Here is a 20,979-nt window from a genome sequence, read left to right on the forward strand (position 1 = left end):
GTCACCCACTCTACGGCCACCAACACCTTGCTGCATTTTCCACAGGCCGAGAAGCAACATCACCATTGGTACACTGTACTGTAATACGATGCTTATCTTAATTTCCCCCCAGAAAAAAAATCTAAATTGCTAATAAAAATACGTAAAATTATTCATCAGTATACACTTATTTATCCAGCTATACAAATTCTGGACTGGTATTAGTGTTAAGAGAAAATTATTTTATTTATGAAATACAATCTTACATCAGTAGGCTGGAGTTGAAAAAAACTGCTTCAGGACATTCAGAACCATCCATGGCTGAACATCTCCAAAGAAAAATCAGATCAGATCCATTGGCCAGACTGAAGATGAAAAACACACTCACTGTACATTGGCACACTAAAACCAGGTTTGGACAGAGTATGTGGGGAAATAGGAGTCTAGCAAGCTGAAATGAGCCAATTCTGAAATTCTCATTTTTTCTAGTTTATGGCTGCCTAATAAACCACAACTTCTCACACTTCAAACAAAATCCATAAACGGTAGAGGGAAGGACAGCTTAAGTTTGTACTGCAGGTAACCAAAGAGTCTCATTCACACCTATTCTCCTAGAATTTTTGCTGTAATGGGCAAACAAGGAAATTAAACAAGGGTTTATTAAAGCAATTTGAAGAATTACGCCTTAACATAAACTGGTATATGGCACTTTAGATAGCTTTCACATGTAACCGAAGAAATAGAAATCTATCACTCTGACACAGAGTAAATATAAAGCATACAGTGACATTCAGGGATCCCTTTGACACAACAAATCAGCTGCACTTTGCAATAAATATCCCTGTAATTAAGCTAAAACCTACACCCAAAGCCCAATTCATTTTTGCATACAAGCTCAAAAGATTTTAATGGAAAAGCATAGTATTTTAACTTAACTCAGAACTTTGCAGATTATATAGATTTTTTGAAGGACAGGTCCCCTGAGACAATACTGTATGATAAGGGAAAGGGAACCAAAAGAGAGATCAGGATGTGCAAAGATTGATAAAACCTTCATTTAAGCATTTTTCATTTAAGCATTTTGAAAAGCTACCATCCTTTGAGTGCAAGAAACAGCAAGAATCTTAATTTTGGCATATTCAGCCTTTACCTACAAAAATAATAAGGTGCTGTTGTTTCCTGTTTGAAAGGGAACAGCTAGCTCTACTATTTTCAAAAGATAAACCAGTTGCGAACACGCTCCCTTGTGGTGTTGACTGGGAGAGAAGGGCTTGACAGCTCACAAGATGGGTGGTACAGCAAATCTCTTAATTGGATAAATATTAAGTGAATGGATGAATGCAGCCCTAACGGATATCAATGACAAAGGGATGAGGGGAGGGCAAACAAGGAATCATCCATTCCTTCTTCCTTGAAGGCAGCTCAGGTCATTTCTTTCTGCTGTTGCTGTTTGCAGCCCTGTACCTCACACAGCATCCAGTCTACCAGTTTGAACTTGTCTTAGCAGTATCCAGAAAGGGCCTCCTTACATGAAGCAATTCAGAGTAAAAATACAACCCACTTCACAGCCATAGTAACAAGACACCTTTCCTCAGAGTCCAATTTTCCCTAACAATCAGAAGGGCGGACACAGGGAAATTCAGCTTGAACACACAGACCTAAGGTAGTCACCCACTGTTCCACAAGGAACATTAGGAAGGCCCTGGATGCAAAAGCTTATAAGGAAGTGCCAATTTGAATAATTACATCATCATCAAGTTAGAGAAAGCAGTAACTGCTGTTATTCCATACTAATAACAAACTCAATTTCCCAAGTGCCAATTCTTATGTAGCTAAAATGGCATTCCCACACAAGAGGGAATATCAACAGGCTGAGGACAGCTCCAAGGTTTACAAAACTATGAAAAAACTTTGAGCGGGGGTGGGGGTGGGGGGGGGCGGAACCAAGCAAGGAAGATTTTGAATCATCCCTCCCTATGAAGATCAAGCATATTCAGTGGCTACAACATGATAGGTGGGGTGGGGTGGGGGAACAAATTGGAAAACTGAGGGTGGGGAGTGGAATGGAGTATCCTGGGAAATGGCCTAGCTGGCATCCTGAACAGAAGTACTCTGCGTTGCAACATTTTATTGCAGGACCCGCTTGTAAAATAAGTAAAACAAACAATACATTTTAAATTACAGGTTAAAAACTTTCACAGCACTTAAGATTATCCAGCTGCTGTTATAGTAATTATGGCCCGACAGGTAGAGATTAAATAGAAAGGAGCTATAGGGTTGCAGAGCAGCCACCTAGAATCAATCTCTGCAGGGGCACACTGTCTTCATTTCTCATTCTGATGGCATTCTTTTCAGTAGCACCTTAGAGACCAACTGTGTTTGTTCTTGGTATGAGCTTTCGTGTGCATGCACACTTCTTCATATACACTGAAACAGAAGAAGTGTGCATGCACACGAAAGCTCATACCAAGAACAAACACAGTTGGTCTCTAAGGTGCTACTGAAAAGAATTTTCTATTTTGTTTCGACTATGGCAGACCAACACGGCTACCCACCTGTATCTGATGGCATTATTAAGGAAGTACATACTGTTATTGGCCCGAATATAAGCCGCACCTGCAAATACGCCACACTTTTAAAATTTGGTGGCTCAGAGGAGGCTTGGGAGCGGCGGGCAGACTGGACACCATTGCCCCGTGCTCCCGGGCTGCTTCCTTGGGGGGGGGAGCCGTGCCACTTTGTCAGCGGCGTAAGGTCACAAATATAAGCCGCACTTTAACTTTTCATGATCAGAATTTGGGGGGAAAGTGCAGCTTATATTTAGGCCAATACGGTATAATAGGTCTGAGGAAACATGATGGTAGTAAATGGAATTCGCTGTTTCTTAAGATATGCTGGGTGTAGACAATTAATTATTATTATTATTACTACCACTATTATTTATACTACAACTACTACTATTTATTCAACTTATATACTGCCCTTTATCAAAAGATCCCAGGGCAGTGTACAACATTAAGAACACATTTTACAGAGCATCAATAATAAAAATGTAATAAAAAGCATAATAACATATAGCATAATAATTAAATCATCATAATGATCCCACCCAGCCAGCTTTAACAGGTCATAGATTATTTAATGACTAAAGGCCTGGGGAAAGGGAAATGTTTATATGGGCCTTTATATGTTAAAAATAAACACTGTGAAATCTGCCCAAAAGACAACAGGGAACTAGTATTGGTGGCTGGAGCAGTGATGCAATACTCTCCAGTTGACCTGCCTCCCACACCTCTCTCAGCACAAGATAAGTCACCATGTTCTCCACCAGCTGCAGCTTCCTTAAATCAGGCATGCAGAACCTTCTGCCCTCTGGATGTTGTTGGACTGCAAGTCCCATCAGCCCCAGCCATCATGGCCAATCATCAGGGATGTGGGGAGTTGTAGTCCCAACATCATTTGAAGGCTGCCTGGTGAATTCATTACAATGAGCCACTGGTGAAGGCTAGGTTCATTACAATTAAGACCTTTCTTTCTTTCTTTCTTTCTTTCTTTCTTATAAAACCCCCCACTAAAACCAAGTATTCACAAGCTCCTAGAGGCATCAGTGCAGCTAGTCAAAGAGAGCAGAATTCAGATAACTGGACCAGACCCATGTAAAAGGGTAATTTAAGAATAAGACATTCCATCATGGCTAGAAGAGATGCAGAGAGAGGAAAATACTCACCACTTTCCAACGGTCCTTCACCACGTAGTTGGCCGGCAGAATGTCGACCTGCTCCCCTCCCCCACTCATGTTTGGTTCGTCCTTGATAGCAGCTGCTAGGCACTGCATTTGCCAGCCAGAGAATATTTTAGTAGCAGCTCCCAATTTAAACGAGCCATTTATCTAAGGAAGAAGAGGGAAAACACATACACACGAAAGGGGAGAGAGGAAAAACATAAAAGAATTAATGCAGGTCATCACAGGCAGATCATGCTGGTGAAACAACCCCAGTTTAGACCCAGTGAGAGGAAGTAGCACTAGGAAGGTGGTAAACTCACCTCGGGGTCAGAGCGCAGCTTGCAACAAGCCTTGCTGGCGCAAGCAACTGCCCTCTTTACAAAATCCTCAGCAGTCTTCATGCACAAAATTAGCAGAAGCAACCATGCTGTGAGTCAGCAGCACAAACTTAAAAATAGTGAGTAGTGAAAAGTTACTGGCTTACACCATGCAGGGTGCTTTGGGGGATGGGGTGTGGAATTGAAAGCCAGCAACTCAAAGACAGGCCGGAGCCAACTTCTTGGTTATTGTCTGAGTACCACAACAGTGACAGCAACACCGTAAGAGCTAAATCTATTCCAAGCACATAAATAATCTCACTGAACTAAACAGATGACTTTTTCTTGAAACAGCCACCTTTAGCACTCAGCTGACCAAGGATTGCCACGTACCACACACAGCAAGATCCAAGGTGTGCTCTTTAGAGTGCAAGCTTTAAGAACGGCTACCTCCATGAGACAGCCAAGCAGAGAAAAGAATATAATATGTTCAGAACTGCTTCAGCCCTCGGTATATCAGTCCTCTTTGGACTAAGAGGCCCTATCAACAGTTATGTAAAATACAGAAGATTTCAACTCTGACCCTCACCATGCTTACTCAGAAGTGCTGTTCATTTGGATGGGTCTCGCTTCAAAGAATGCAAACTTAGGGTTTGTCCTTGTTTCTGTTGCCTTTCCTGTTGTTGGATATGGACAACTTGTACTTGTTTATCCTTGTCTATTCCCCGCAACTGGGTTTGATCATGTGTAATGCATAATATTTCAAGGTTTTATTTGCTATGCTATACATGATTTTTAAACCGCTCTTTTAAAACTGGCTGGGGGCCAATAAACTGAAACTTATTCCTGATAAAATGAAAGCACTGTGCGTGGTTGCTTCCCTAGACTCGGAAGGGGAGATTCAACCTGCTTTGAACAGGGTTGCACTCCCTTTGAAAGATCTGGTTCACACCTTGATCCAACTTTGTTGCTTGAATAGTGGGAGTTTTCAGCTTTGGGTGTTTCTACCAGCTTAAGCTGCTATGCCAGTTGGAATCCTCTTCTGGATAGGAAAAGTCTGGCAGTATTTATCAATAAATGGTAACATTTGTGTAGACTACTGTAATGTGTTGTATGTGGGGCTTTCCTTGAAGACAGTTCAGGAGCTCAATTAGCTCAAAATATAGTAGCCGGGATTTTGACTAGAACTTGCTGGAAACATCTTCCACCAGTTCTAATAAATATACGCTCAAGGAGCCGGTTTGTATCTTTAAAGAGCTTCACAGCTTGAAACCCCATTTCTTAAGGGTCTTGCATATCAACTGTCCAAGCACCAACACCTTCCACTTTGAGGCCCTTCTCAGAATGGCACCACCATCAGAAATTAAGCAGGCAGTGCCTTCTCATCTATGGCACCTCAACTGTGGAGCTCCCTCCTCATGGAGGTTTATCTGGCACCCACTTTATTGTCTTTTAGGCATCAGGCTAATCCATGTTAATACTCACAGGCATTTTAATGGGTTACATTCTGAAATAGCATTTGGAGGATGCTATATTTTAATGCAGTTTTAACTGTTATTTTAATTTATGTATTGGTTTATTGTATTTTTTATTATTCTTTTGTTTTAAATTACATAGCTGTGTAATCTGTCTGTGATAAATATTATGAAGGGTGGTATACACTTTTCACGCAGCACTCTTGACATGTGCGCATATACATATACATACATATATACATACACACACACACACACACACACACACACACACAAACTCATATGCCCAAACAGCTTCTAAGCAGTTTACAGCTATAAATCAATGATGAAATACATTACACTACTTATATAAAATAACACAATCTCCCTACAAAACGTTATGTAAGCAAACTAACCCTCAAGAAGTGAAGGTTCCTCATTACAAAAACATTTTCTGAATGCTCAAGGGAGCTAGTGAGCAATTACAGAGGAATTATTTTTTATTTTTCTGTAAGTAGAGCACAGCAGCTCTGTGCTCCATTTAAGTCTTTCTAAAGCCTTCAAAAATTCTACTTCTCTAGTATTGGTTCTTTGATAATCTTCTAAATTGGATGGGAAGAAAGACATTAATCCTGAAAAAGCAATCCAACTAACACTACAACTGTGCAGCTTCCCACACAGCTTCCCTTGAAAGGCATGGAGATTTGTGTAGCAGTTGTAATAGGTAGAGGTCAGATTCCATTAATAAAGCTAGCTTTATTAAAGTGAGACCTGGCCATAGCTATTCATACTTTTGTAACCTCCATTTCAGACTACTGTAACATGCTTAAAGTGGGCCTAATTTAAAAAGAATTCAGAAAATTAGCTGGTGCAAAATTATAGCTAGGCCAAACGTCTGGAGTGCCAAAAGTTTAACCTCAGTTTTGGAGGGTTTTTGTTTTTTGGGGGAGGGTAAAAGTTCTTCTCCCTTTTTGTATTTTATGAGTGAGGGTTAATAAAACTTACTGGAGTACTTTAGCTCTAGCTAGTAGTCACCATAGTTGCCCCAGGGGTGGGGTGGGCAGAGGAGATAGTGGTTGCCAGCTGATTGCAGCAAGGGAGCTACAGTAAATTCCCCCATAAGAGTCACAGGCTCTACCTTCAACGATAAGCAGAAATCCCCCACTGCACAAACTTTTGGCCTATAAAAGGTGGCATTTTGCTGCCATCAGACTGTTGGCAGAGTTATGGTTCGGATCATATTACTCTGGTTCTGTTAATCTACACTGGCTGCCTATTTGGTTCAATGGCCACTAGGCACATTGATTTCTCGAGTAGTGGCACCAATTCTATAGAATACACACACACACACAATTAAAAAGTAAAAACCACATTAAGAATGAAAATAACGGTTCATCAGCTGTTACAATGCTTTTCTTAACAGTCAGCATAAGCTAGCAGTACAGAAAAGTTTTCAGCAAACATTTAAAAGTCAATAAAGAAGATGCCTGCTGAATCTCTATCAAAGGACAATTCCACAAGGCTGGGCCAATAAGTCAAAGGGTTCAGCTTTGTGTTGATGTCAATAAGCCTCAACAACTAAGGGGACAACCAGTGGCATTCCTAAAGGTGATCATTCCTGTAGGATCATTCCTACAGATGATGTGGGCTAGAATTCAGGTGGTCCCTAAAGTACCCTGGACTTAAGTTGTTGAGGTTTTAAGTTGTTTATTATAAACTTATTTTGTGTGTGTATATGTATATCTTACTTTTACTCTGATTTATTCAATATTAAGTATATTGATGGTTATGTTTGATTTTAAAATAATAACTTTTTAAAATGAAATAAACTGTCCCTTTTCTTTGGATCATTCAAACTCGAGAAACAACAACATACAGGAAGCTATTTAGCAAGCTTTGAACAGTATCTCACATCTTCTAGGACAGCCTTCCCTAACCCAGCTCCAGGTATTTTGGAGAACAATTCTTCCAAGACCCAAGCTAGCACAGCCAATATTCAAGGATGATGGGAGTTGTGGTCCAAAACAACTGGAGGGCACAGGGATATGGGACTGTTAGTAAAAGTTCCTGGGAACTTGTTGAGTCCTCTGGAGCCTGCAGCACAGCTTCTGCCAATCTAACTGAATTTCACACAATTTAATCATTTTCAGGGCAGGAAGCCAATGCCCTTCAAGGTAAAGATGCTGACTTGCCAGCAGCTGCTACTATATGGCACAGCATAACAAGAACTCTGCTAGATCAGATCAATGCCCCATCTAGTCCAGCATGCTGTTCTCACAGTGGCCAACCAGATGCCTGTGGGGAGCACGCAAACAGGACCTGAAAAAAACAGCACTCTGCTCGCCAGTGATTCCTAGCAACTGGTATTCAGCGGCATACTATCTCTGACAGCATCAGCCATTGCTCAGTTTATTTTATATTTGTAACGCATAATGGCAAATATTGACACCAGTATAGGTAAGTGTGAAGTTAAGATAAACCCCACATTCTTTATAATTTCCCCCCTCCTTGTTCTCCTTCCCTATGCTGCTTTTTCTGCATACTTGTAAATATCCCAGCTATGTCAAAGGATGGGCTTGGGTGTTTATTCGCCTAACTTACCATTTCAAGAATTCCAGCACCTGTCTGACATTTCAAGTGCTAAGCTTTCAAAATGAATATTCTCTCTTCATTCAATTTCATTCAGGGAATTAAGCAAGCAAACATTGGCAAGAGAACTTGAATAATGGGTCCTCTTTTGCTGCCTCCCTGTCACCCTTACTAAATACCAGTTGCCTGGGAGATACTCTAAGCAGCGACACACATTTTGTGTGTGTAATGTGCACTAAGAACTGGACTTCTCCTTCTTTTGCTGGTGTGCCTTTCTGAACTGAAATGATGCCCAAAATAATTTATCTGCCAGGCAACAACTCATAGATCCAGCCAGATGTAGACAAGAGCACTTACTGGTAAGTGTTAGTGTGGGATACCTTGCTTTTAAGCTAGCCTTGCAAGAAAGCTCATGCAATTGCTATCTATCAATAGCAGTTGCCTCTTTCTGAACAAAGTTGAAAAACCATACATAATAGAAGTAATTAGCTTTAAAATAAGCAACTGGCTATAACAGGCAGCAGGGAAGAAGCTGGGATTCTAAAAAGCATCTAGGAGAGAATTGTTTTCAGAACAGTACTGAAATCAGCTGATGTATCCCTACTTGGGAGATAGCTAAACAAATGCAGGTTACAAACCTGTATTAAATAATTAGCAGGGTTGTCTCAAGGAACAGTAGAATGGAGATCCAGTTTTGGAACATTATAGATCATAATGCAATTAAGAAGGGTCTTTGATGAAGAACATTCTATTTTCCCTACTATAGCTTTAGCAATTTTGGAACATTTGTTAGAATAAAAAGCTTTAAATATGGAATCTGTGCTGTTCAACATGCCTTTCCTATGTTAAATCTCTCTCACTTTGAGTCTGCTGCAGCATTTGCCCAAACACAGCCAAAATAAAAATAATAATATCCGAAATCTCTTCAGAATGCTCTATTGCCTCCATTCAGCAGAACAAAGCTATGGAAGTCTGGCTCTCACCATCTTACTAAAGGTCCTGGAAAACACTTAAGTGTTTTATGCACAATTCTGAAGAACTGCAATATCCCAGTTTATTTCAGGATACATCCTCACCTCAGGAAGCCTAAGAATTAGAACAATCAATGTTTATTCAAATTGTTGGAAATCATGACCACCCCACAGATTCATCACCAGTATTCGCCCACCCAAAATAAAGAACTTACTTATTTTACTTAAACTGATTTATGTGAGCCAAGGAGAGGTTGTTAAGGAGCTCAGGGGAAGGGGGGGGGGAACATAGCTGATCCAGCTATCTGGAGAGTAGGATGAGAATTCCCAACAATATGAGTTGATTTTAAAAGAGTATTGATCCCTTCTCAAAGCAAGACGGGTAGAAAGAGCAGGAAATTGTATACAGATTTTAAGCCAAGATTCTTGCTTTTGTGCATCTCCAAAATGCAGATAGATGCTTTCTTTTCTTGGACGGAGTACAGAGAGAAACGGCAATAGAGGGAACAACTGTATAAAGTAACGACCCGAGTAGTGTTTTTGCAAATGAGGAATAGCATGGTTCAGAACCCAACATCAATGAATTACAGCATGGGCTACTATTATTACATGTATATCCTGACACTACGCTATACAAAATTTTAGTAGTCCTCTGCCACACACATCTTACTCAAGTCCCCTGCATAGTAGGTTAGGCCAAGTATATTGACTAGCTCAAGGTCACCCAGTAAGCCTTATGGCCAAGCAGAGATTTGAGGCTAGGTCTCCTGAGTGCAAGACCAACACACTTCTTACTCCACCACACTGGATCTCAGTGGCCTGGTTTAGTGTGAACATGCAATCATGGGGGTTCCTAGAGAGATCATAGCCACTTTGCTCCTCTCTAGTTTTGCTGCTGTATCATGCTGAGTAAAGCCATAGTTTGCCTTAACATGGCATCTGAACCTAGCTCATGGTTCAACTCTCTCCAGACTAATGATCAGCTTGTTGCTTGTCCAAGGAGCTAAACCATGAGCCCAGATGACATGCTAAGCCAAACCATGGTTTAGCTCAGAGTGATGAAACAGCAAAACAATGAGGAGTGAAACTACCGCAAACCCTTCTTCCAGAACCTGCATGCATTCACAATAAGCCATGACTTTTGATATGTGAACCAAGTCAGAATATTACAGGCAAAGCACATTTAGAAATTCCCATTCTCAACCTATGCTATTTTTTTCTGTACAAAAGCAATTAGCAGACTTGTGCAGTATTTTTTTAAAGCCTCAAAGACAAAAGTAATGAGCATGATGCAAGAATAAAGCAGAAAGCAAAACATTTAATAATGACATGGTGTTTTAAAGGTTGTCAGGTTCTGCAGAAACCACAGATTGATTAATTTTATGTCACTGAAGCAGAGGGACAGCAGCAAGCTAAGAATGAGTCCTTATTTCTATTTTTATCTTCAAATATTTATTTTCATGTGGCAAGATCCTGGGTTAGGTGACAGCTAGAGTCCCCACCTCTGCTGTGGCCTCCTCTCCTCTGGGGTGTCTGCTTCTCATCGGACTGCCCAGGAAAGAATCCCCCTTAGAAATTCTTTACTGATACTTCACAGGATCCAGGTTCTGGAAAAATCAAATGTAAGGATGACACATCTAAGGAATATTCAGTCCCTAGTAAGTTGGAAATTTGCATGCCATTCAGTTCAGACTAACCACCACCATTGATTGCAAGATGCCAAATATCAGATGCTTTTTTGGCTGTCTTTTCCATCTCAGTATATTCCTTTGGTGCGTGGATGAATTCCAAGTCTATCACTGTCTAGTTGAGGGGTTTTACATGCTTGCTACCCCCCAGGTTGTACTCATCTACCAGATATTTATCGAATGCAGTCTGGGATGGTTTCAGTTGCAGTTCCCCCAAAACTCATTTGACTGTCTGTTCTATCGTCAGGACACAGGGCTGCCGCCTGCTCAAAATTTTAATGGACTGCTTGTATTTTGAGAGCTCTGCCCACAATAATTTGGAAGCTGAGTTGCCCATATAATCAAAAGAAGCAAAAACTCAAAGGGCAACCTAAACTTTATCTAGAACTGCCTTAAAACAGGCATCACTCAACATTTATCTGGTTTATCTCATTATTTGTCTATTGGGTTGTTGATCAATCTCCCTCTGCTTGCTCTGCATACCAGACCAGCACACCTCCTTCAGTTAAGCACATTAGGAGACAAAAGTACCGTAGTACTGTATAACGATTGCACCATGGAAATGCCAGCTGAAACTAAATAAACCAGTACTAACAAGGCATGAATGACCTAGTATTCATGAACTGCAGCAGATTCAAATGATGACTTTTGGAGCTTATTTTCAATCTGTGCCTAGAGCTGTCAAAAAAGCCTGTTGTGGGGAGAGGTCCATGGACAGACCAGGACAGGTTGAGTGGTAGGGAATAGAGCTTGGAGGGTTTTGGTGGATCAGATCAGGATGTGGGGGAAAGTTGAAAACAATTCTCCTCTGCTTCAAAATATCAAGTTCATATGACTGGTACAAAGAGCCAGGCGTTGAGGACAGAGTAAAATATACCATATGTAACAGTTTAGCAGTGCACCTTCCAAAAAGATAAATTTCTGGGCTGTGTTAATAATAACCACAGGAAGAAACAATTAATGATATATTATTTCCACTCTTCATCTGTAAAGTAAGGAGGAATTCTCATCCAACACAGGACATTCATTTGTAGATAAATATGGTTAATGTTTTAAACACACTCTTTTTTATTTAGCATGAAAATCAATGGTGATTTTTTAATGTAAAATAAGAAAATTCAACAAAGCACTGTTGCTGCAGATTTAGGGCCAGTTCAACTAAGCTGTAGTAAAAGCCAGGATAAGGAATCCCACTAGCGCAACAGGGCTTTCTCCCCCTCTGCTACACCTGTGCGTCCCCCAAACTTACTCTGGAGGGTCAGAAAACCCCCAGAACAAGACATAGGGGAGATCATTCCATCAAGCAAGTAGAAATGTTTGTGCTGACAGAATAATCTAAAATCAATGCTGAATTCCACCCTGTCATGAGTCCCTGGAGGGAATAGTCAGACACTGAGGGGGAATAGGAGGAGCTCAGAGAATTGGAGCTGAAGGACCCGGGGGAACTTCATAGTGGAATGAGGGAAATAGAACCAGGACCCCAAGAAGTGTCTGATCCCAGAAAGGGACCTAGAAGCTTAGGGAATCTAGAACCAGGGTAGAGACCATGCAAGTTGTTAGAAAAACGTAATACAGTACTCTTATGACATTGGACACTCCAACTTTAATACTTCCTCTTGTCAGTGAGGAGCCTCCTACTTCGGAGGGGACAACCAGGTACGTCGCTGGGGAGGGGCAGTAGGGGCAGTACGCCCCCAGTGACAGGGTGACAAGCGGCGGGTGGGGGTGACAAGCGGCGCCCCCTCCCGCCACTCCCACGCGCCGCCGCTCCCTCCGTCACCCCGGGAGCAGCAGCGCTGCACGGACGGGATGCTCGCTCGGCCGAGCGAGCACCCCGTCCGTGCAGCGCTGCTCCTCCCGGGGTGACTGGTGGTGCGTTGGGAGTGGTGGGAGGGGCCGCCACTTGTCACCCCCACGCACCGCCGCTCCCTCCGTCGCCGTGGGAGCAGCAGCGCAGTGTGTGCGGTGCTGCTGCTCCCGGGGCGACGGAACGAACGGCGGCACGTGGGGTGACAAGCGGCGGCCCCTCCCACCACTCCCACGCGCCGCCGCTCCGCTCCCTGCCCGCTGGGCTCAGGGAGTGGAGCCCGGGGGGAAAGGACAGGGACAGGCCAGCGAGGGGAATGACACCCCCCTCCCTGGCCCAACCCCTCTCCTTTCCCCGGGACGGCTCCGCTCACGGAGCACAGCGGGAGAGGGGCGGGCCAACTGGCCCGCGCGGAGGCGTTGTTCCGTGCGCATGCGTCATGACGTCATGCGCACGGAGCGACGCCCCGCCCCCATGGGTGCGCTGGGCTTGCCGCCCCCGGCAGCCCAGCGGCTAGCTACGCCCCTGGAGACAACTAAGATTACGTTTTGGCGCCTCCATCAACATGGGAGTCACCAGAGCAAACAAATCTCACGGAGCCCAACTCACCCAAGAGGGTTCATTTGCTTGCCCAGTCTTGGACCCCAGCCACTTGCCACACAAATAGCTGTGGCCACCCCACACTTCAAAAGGAAGGTGCTAGTTGAAGCAACATCTTAGCTTCCATTTAGGCATGTATCTGAACCTCTTATGAACCTGCTGAACCTTGTAACCTGCAGTGTGCCTATCTGATTGAGCATTAAAGCCTTTGGCAAAACAAGAGCTGAGAGTTTGAGTGCTTTGTCCGGCAGTGAGGACCAAGACGAACCCTCAGAAGACTACAGTAAAAGTTTAACTAAAAAGTGAATTTTTTAACGAACAGAGTTATATTGGGTGGTGGAAAAGTAAACACTTTTCTCTCCTGTAACATTAATGCAGATTTCAAGCCTTACATCTCAGGAAATAAATAGAGAGCCAAAAATTTCTAATATGAACAAATTGGACTTCTTCAAAATCCTGCCTTATAGGAAGTTCAAAGAAGACTAACCAGGTGGCCTGTGTGCCTGCTCAGCCAGGTGCTATCCCTTGATGGGGAACTTCAAGAAACCTGCTTTCCCTTCTTACGGTTCTTTATCTTTTAACCAGACTTTGACCAAACAACCCTTCAAACAGAGAAGCAACTGAAATACAGGACTGTCATCTTTAAAATAGGACTCATATTCACATTAATTGGTTACCATTTTTCATTCCCGCCACCACTGAAATAACAAAAACGGTGCTTTTGGGAAGAGATCGATAGTAGTACAAGGAATTTTCTTGTGGTTCAATATAAGATTATCTAACAATTTTTAACATACTTGATTGCAATAGTGCTGTGGATCACCTGACTTTAAAGCAGTGCAAAATATTTCAGTATAAGAGTCATCTGAAATACAACAAAAACACTGACACTTTTGGCATATTCGGAACCACCAACATTTTCACTTTTTGGAATTAATGATCTTCACCTCCAAATGTCTGTAAAAAATTTCCTTACCCATGTGCAGAAAAAAAGGTTTTACTTACACCTAAAAAAAAGTATAAAACTTCCTGAAATATCTCAGTCTTCAACGCTAGAAGGTCTGATGCATAACTCTCACCTAGTACATGCTATGAAAGTATACACATCCCTGAAAAGAGTCTATCTCTATTCTGGTTTCCCAAGTGGATACTATTTAAAAATATAAAAGAAGACATTTAAAAGCTTTGGACAAGTGACTCACTGAAAAGCCACCATCAACCAGCAGCATCAGAAATACAGGAAGAAGTGCAAGCACACTGATTGCAGTGGCCACAAAATGTATGAGCACTTAAAATAGCATTTAAAAAGTATTTCACAACTACTGTCTACGAATAGCCGCAGCTGGCATATTGGCTGCAACTGGGGGCGGGGGGCGGGAGCACTCTTAGTCACTGAGAATTCCTCTCCCTCAAGTGACCATGATGGATCCAAGAGTACTCCCAAGCTATTAATCTGCACCTTCAGGTAGAGTGCAACCTGTCAATCTCCTGAATTTGGAAACCACTCACACATAGAGCTTGTGTTACTAGGATTCAGCTTCAATTTACTGGCCCTCATGTAGCCCATTACCAGCTCCAGACATTAGTCCAGGATTTGCACACTTTCTCCTAAGTCAAATGTTACAGAAAAGTAGAGTCAAGTGTCATCAGCATACTGGTGACACCTAGGTCCAAATCTAAAAATGACCACTCCCAATGGCTTCAAATAGATGTTAAAAAGCACTGGGATCAATATAGTATCCTAAGTGACCTCACAATCACAATCACAGTATGACTTCTGTGCAGACTGATTACTAGGGTAATCACTCAGCAAAAGTGGGATCAAACTAAAGACTTATCTACTTCCACATCCTGTTCTCACAGTAGCCAATCGATTGTCTATTAGAAGCTTGCAAGCAGAACAGGAGCAGAACAGCAAACTCTACACTAGAGATTCCCAGCAACTGGTATTCAAAGACATACTTCCTCCAACAGTGGAGATAGTACATGACCATATCATGCATGATGTTGTCTAATCCTCTTTTAAAGCCATCCAACTGATGGCAATCAGATCTTGTGGGAGCTAATTCTGGTGTTTAACTATGTGCTGTCTGAAGAAGTACTTCCTTATGTCTATCCTGAATCTTCCGGCATTCAGCTTAATGGGGTGGTCTGGGTTCTAGCACAATCAGAGAGACAAATATTTCTCTAGAGTTCACACCATGCATAATCTTATACACCTCTGTCATAGTCCCTCTAAATGTGGTTACCTTTCCTCATAGGACAGCTGGTCCACCCTCTTGATTGCCCCTTTTTCAAGCTCTACAATATCCTTTTGCTGGGTGGTGACCAGAATTGTACACAATATTCAAAGTATGGATGCACCAGAGTTGTAGAATGGTACTATGATATTGGCAGCTTTATTTTCAATTCCTTTCCTGATTTTCCAAACATGGAATTCATGCTTTTCGCAGCTGCTGCACACCGGCTCAACATTCTTTTTGAGCTATCCACCACGACCCCCAAGGTCTCCTTCCCAGTCAATGCCAGTTCAGACCTCTTCAGCATATGTGAAATTAGGATGTTTTGTCCCAATGTGCATCACTTTACACTTGCTTACATCAAATCACATTTTAATGTTAATTCACCCAGATTGAAGAGATCCTTTTTGAACTCCTTGCAATCCCTCTTCTTTTTAACCACTCTGAACAATTTGGTATCACCAGCAAACTTGGCTACCTCACTGCTCACCCAATCTTTTATGAAACAGCTATAAAGTACAGGATTCTATACCAATCCTTGGGAATTACCACTTCTTACATCCCTTCATTTATCCCTACTCTCTGCTTCATGTTCCTAAACCAGTGCCTGCTAAACTTGTTCAAGAGTTGATGGCAAAGTGCTTTATCAAAAGCTTTTGAAAGTCCAAGTACACAAAGTTGACTGGTCACCTCTGTAAGCTTATTGACACTCTCAAAGAACTTTAAAAGAGTATTGAGACAGAACTTGTCCTTGCAGACGTTATGCTGGTTCTGCTTCAGTAAGACTTGTTCTTCTATATGCTTGGTAATTCTTTTGTTAATAATGCTTTCCAGTAGTTTTCCCAAAACAGGCATTAGGCTAACTGGCCTATGATGCATTTTTTAAAACTGTTGTTACATTAGCCACTTTTCAGTCCTTAGATATATAGGCTGCTCTTAGGAACAAGTTACGTATGTACGTGAGTATAAGCTGGCCTGAATATAAGCCGAGGCGCCTAATTATGCCCCCCCCCAAACTGGGAAAACTTATTGACTCGAGTATAAGCCAGTTCACCACACCACAAACCGGCGGAGGAGGAAGGAGCAGCCCAAAAGGGCTGCTTTCAGGCTGCTCATTCCTCCTCCGCTGACAGTGGCAAAGGCGGAGAAGGAAGGAGCAGCCCAAAAGGGCTGCTTTCAGGCTGCTCGTTCGTCCGCCGACAGTGGCAAAGGCGGCGGAGGAGGAAGGAGCAGCCCGAAAGGGCTGCTTGTCCCTCTGCCCCCGCCGCAGCCCGCCTCACTCAAGTATAAGCCAAGGGGGGCTTTTTCAGCATTAAAAAATGTGCTGAAAAAGTAGGATTATACTCGAGTATATAAGGTACATATTTTTATTAGAAGATCAGCAATTTCACATTTGAGATCTTTAAGAACTCTCAGGTGGATACCATCCAGGTCCAGACCTGGTGATTTGTCATACCCAAAACAATAATTCAAATGCCCCAATATCTTAAGACTGTCAGTGGCTAGAAGTGATCAGAATGGCAAGAAAATACAGTATTCTGGGTTGCTGAAGTTTCCTTGATCAATCAGGTCTGACATTAAAAAATACAGGGCTAGATGGACCATGGGTATGACAAGTGATATTCTTGGTCACCAGATAACGAGGTTATGTCATGAGATATCTGGATCCAACAACAAAGGCCAACATTTAATCCAAAATAATGTCTAGTGGGAAAGTATGAACTTTAAAGCTCAGGAAGTGGCTACAGTATGTACTGATATAATCTCATTTGGCATACCATGTGGTGTCCTATTTGGAAGATGTGACAAATGAGAAAGCAATGAAATGAGAGCTATAAGAATAACAACCTTAGAAAGCCTGCCATTATATAACAAGATAGATTATCATATGAAAGAAGTGAGGCATTTGATGTACTGGAGGACAAAAAGTGTAATGGTTTAAAGTACAAAACTGATCCAGAATGGGGGGGGGGGGACCTTCACATTTTCAAGAGCAAGAGATCAATCCAAAAGGATGAAGCTGTTAATTCTCCATCCCTAAGGTTTTGTTCCCCAAAAAACAAATGTTTGTTTTCTTCATAACTATTGCAAGTTTGACATGCAATAGTAAGAATAACCAAAAATATTATAACAGGAAAATTAATTCTCCATGCTACTCTTATTGCCTACTGTTATAGGCTACACACCTTCTCCCACTTAGTCTTCAAAGCACTGTCATCCCAGCCAACTACTTTGTCACCTGAGATTACTGCCTGTCACAGACCTTTTGTGCTGTTAGCATACCATAAGGAACTGAGCTTCTCCATTCTGCTCAAGCTCAGCCAATTTTCTCACCTTGTCTCAAACCGGTTTGTGCATCTTCTGCCATACCCTTTCTTTCTTATGTTTGTACTTTTCTGCCCCTTATTTGCCATTTAACACTCCCACCTCTATTTTCACCATCAAACCTCAACCTTTTATCAAGCTCTGTTTGCCTAATGTAACCCTCCAAATTATTTTTTCATAAAATTCATATGCTTCACTGTAAAAGAGTTTGCAAAAAGATAGTAAAAGAAAATCAAGGAAAAAATCACAACAATACTTGAAAACATACAAAAAGTTACAATACTAAGTAAAACAAATTAAAATTCTCATCAACTTTCAAATCACCTGGGTAGGCTTAGAGAGCAGTTCATTCCTGTTCACAGGTCTTCTTGCACAAGTCAAAGGTTACCAACTCATGACCCTCTTTAACATGCGCCTCTTTGCCTCAGTCATAGTGCAGTTGGTTTTTTGAACACAATGCTAACCATGCCTGCTCAGAGTTTGTCTTCCTGAAGTAACTGGGCCTTACTTCCAAGTACCTGTATGTAGGCTCAAGACTGCGGCCTCAAGACTCAATGGTCTTGGGGGGGGGGTACACACACCCTGTTTGACAGTTATGCGTACAGTATTACTTCCGTATTTCAAGAAACCCTCCTGCTCATTCCATCGAGTGGGTGGGCCTGGGCTTTGGCCTGGCAAGTCCTGCTCTGACGCCCCCCCCCCACACACCTGCTGTACTGGAACATGTACCCTGTTCCCATGGGCCCACAGGAAACCTAAGCTCGCCGTGGCCAGCTCCCTCCACGCCCATATTAACCGGCATCTCAATAAAAATAAATATAAAAATAAAATTCCCAACTACACGCCTCGTCGCTGTCCCCAAGGGCAATTCCGCAGCCCAGAGCAGCCGCTCCCACGAGGTAGCTCGACGACAACCCCCAACTCCGCCTCACGCCCCGCTCCCGCGCGCCTCGCAAGGTAGGCGCGCGAGGCCCTCGAAGCCCCGCCCCCTCCTCACCCCTCTGCCTGCACTGCAGTTCAAACTCGTCCGCCCGTTTCCCAACGCCCACAGGGGTGGGCTCCTGCTCGCCACTGGCCGAACGCCCCGTCAATCCCTACCGGCCCACCTGGCCTCGAGGGCATCCTGGGAGCTCGAAAGGCGGTGTCCCCCCCCTCCCTCTCTCTCCCCTTCCCCCTCAGAGGAAGAACTACAACTCCCACAATGCACCGCCGGGCCACACTTGAGCTTGTGATGGGGTTCGGGCTGGGCCGTCCCCCCACCCCCAATTAGGACACCCCCACCTTCTCCCCACCCCCAAATGGTCCAGTTATAGGGTGGGGTAGGGGCGGAGCGGGGGAGTCCTCCCTCGCCTCAGCCCGCGGGCCCGCCCCTCCCTCGCGCGCTCACCTGGTCCCTGCCGCAGCCGTTGGTGAGGGCGGCGCATCCCCCCCCTCCCCGCCCGCTGCTCTCCGTCAGTCAGTCAGTGCGGCACCGCCGGCGCGCGGCTCCCTGCCCTGCGCGGAACCGCCTGAGGCTGCTCCTGTTCCTGTGGGAGGGGGTCGCCCGGGGAGCATCGTCCCCCCCTCCCGCACCGGCCTCGGGATGGGTCCGCGGCGGCGGCGGCGGCGGCGCTGGTGGCGGGGATTCGCCCACAATGCACCGCGCGCATCAGCATCAGCATCAGCCTGACATCAGCTCCAGCCTCCGCAGCGCCGCCCCGCCCCGCCCTGCCGACTTGCACCGGGACTTCAGGTGCTGGCGGCGGCGGAGGGGAGAGGGGGCACGCCGATACCCCACCCACCTAGCCAACCCCGCCGCCGTCGCCGCCGCCTCGCTGCAAACAGCCTTGCTGTTCTAGGCGCCGCCGCCGCCACAGGTGCGGCTGCCAGCTCCTCTTGCCAGCCTTAGTGCAGAAGGCCGGCCATGCCTCAGTCTTGTTCTTCTTGCAGCGGGAGTCTCCTCCCTGCGCTTCCAAGTTCTCGTACAGATAATGCTGCAATAGCCCGGTGGCGCTGACATGGGGTGGCGTGACACCGCCGGGCACCTCGCTCGCAGCACTTCGCCAGCCTAACCCTAGACGTTTTGCTGCCGGAGGACGCTTCAGAGGAGCACACGAGTCCTGTGCTGTCCGCTCATTGAAGGGTGGTATATAAAATTAATTAATTAAGCAAACAACGTAGAAGATCATAGGAAATGGATAAGTTATTCCATTTTGCCTTGAATGGTGAGGAATATAAGGTGGTCCCTGGTTCCCCAGGCATGTCTGTAGCTGAAAGTGAAATTACTGTTGTGCATTAATGTACCATTAGAATCAAAGAACCGTAGAGTTGGAACGGACTATGAGGGTCATCTAGTCCGACCCAGTGCAACGCAGGAATATTTTGCCCAACGTGGGGCTCAAACCCACAACCCTGATTGAGCTATTTGGTGCTGCACATATGTGATATTTAGATTGCCTTTTTGCTAAATGCAGTCAAAGCAATGTGGAAAAACGTTAAAATGTACTATGAAATACCAGCAATAAATACTGAAGAAGCAGAACAAATTAAAAGCATTTGAAAAGAACAGGAAACTAGTTTTATGGTTTGTGCCTGCATGTAAATAATGAAGGGCATAATGGACCTCCCTGGGAAGTTGATTCCAAAGCTGCATTGCCACTATGGAGAATGACCTACGGTAATTTGGGTTCTTCAAAGGATTTCACTTCATATAGAGAGTGCATTCCACTCGTGACAAATCTTAAAGTGAGGGGAACATGGAAGGGAGGGAGCTATGTTATTGTGTCTTAATAAAAATGAATCATATTCATCTCCCACCCTGGGACCCGTGAGAAACTGCCATATCAGGAAAAATAAGTTTTTGTTTCCTGTAGATGAATAGTTAAGATTTTACAGAGTCCTAAATTATATGAAAAAAGCAAAATGCACCTGAGTATGTACTAATGAGCAATATGTTCCAGAACTATGAGGTAGGACAAATGGCTTTACAAGCTTCTCAATATTTTTTTAGAAATAATGTAGCAGGGTACATTTTCTCTTGGTTTATGCTAATTAGAAAGTGCTAACTGCAATAATAATAATAATAATAATAATAATAATTGCAAATGACTTCTTGTGGCTGTCCTGTTTGCTCTCTTCACTAATTTCACAAACCCCAATACATTTCTCATAATCCTCTGGCTGAGTGTACATTCCCCTTTTTCTACTTGCCTTGGTCTGCTTGCTAACTTGAGACTTCCCTTTGCTCTTCTCTCCATCCACTCAAGCTGGAACTCAATTAGATTACTACATAATACCAGCAGGTGC

At 43.7% G+C, this 20,979-nt stretch overlaps 1 protein-coding gene across 6 annotated transcripts in view; it reads right to left on the reverse strand.

Annotated features, from left to right (window-relative positions):
• The window catches only part of TTBK1 (tau tubulin kinase 1), a 97,190-nt gene extending 77,895 nt beyond the window's left edge, over positions 1-19,295 (reverse strand). The window contains exons 1-3 of one of the 6 annotated variants that reach the window (XM_033144924.1): positions 19,082-19,295; positions 10,537-10,634; positions 3,707-3,868 (exon numbers count right to left, since the gene is read on the reverse strand). In XM_033144924.1, coding sequence (XP_033000815.1) covers positions 3,707-3,868; positions 10,537-10,578 — 204 coding nt within the window. In that variant the 5' untranslated portion in view covers positions 10,579-10,634; positions 19,082-19,295. Of the gene's footprint in view, positions 1-3,706; positions 3,869-10,536; positions 10,642-18,018; positions 18,183-19,081 lie in introns of those variants that run through there. The other 5 variants (XM_033144923.1, XM_033144925.1, XM_033144922.1 and 2 more) reach the window with 5 other exon arrangements.
• Between the last annotated feature and the right edge of the window lie 1,684 nt (positions 19,296-20,979).

The sequence above is a fragment of the Lacerta agilis genome, chromosome 3, assembly GCF_009819535.1.
Source record: "Lacerta agilis isolate rLacAgi1 chromosome 3, rLacAgi1.pri, whole genome shotgun sequence".
In the NCBI taxonomy this organism is placed as follows: Eukaryota; Metazoa; Chordata; class Lepidosauria; order Squamata; family Lacertidae; genus Lacerta; species Lacerta agilis.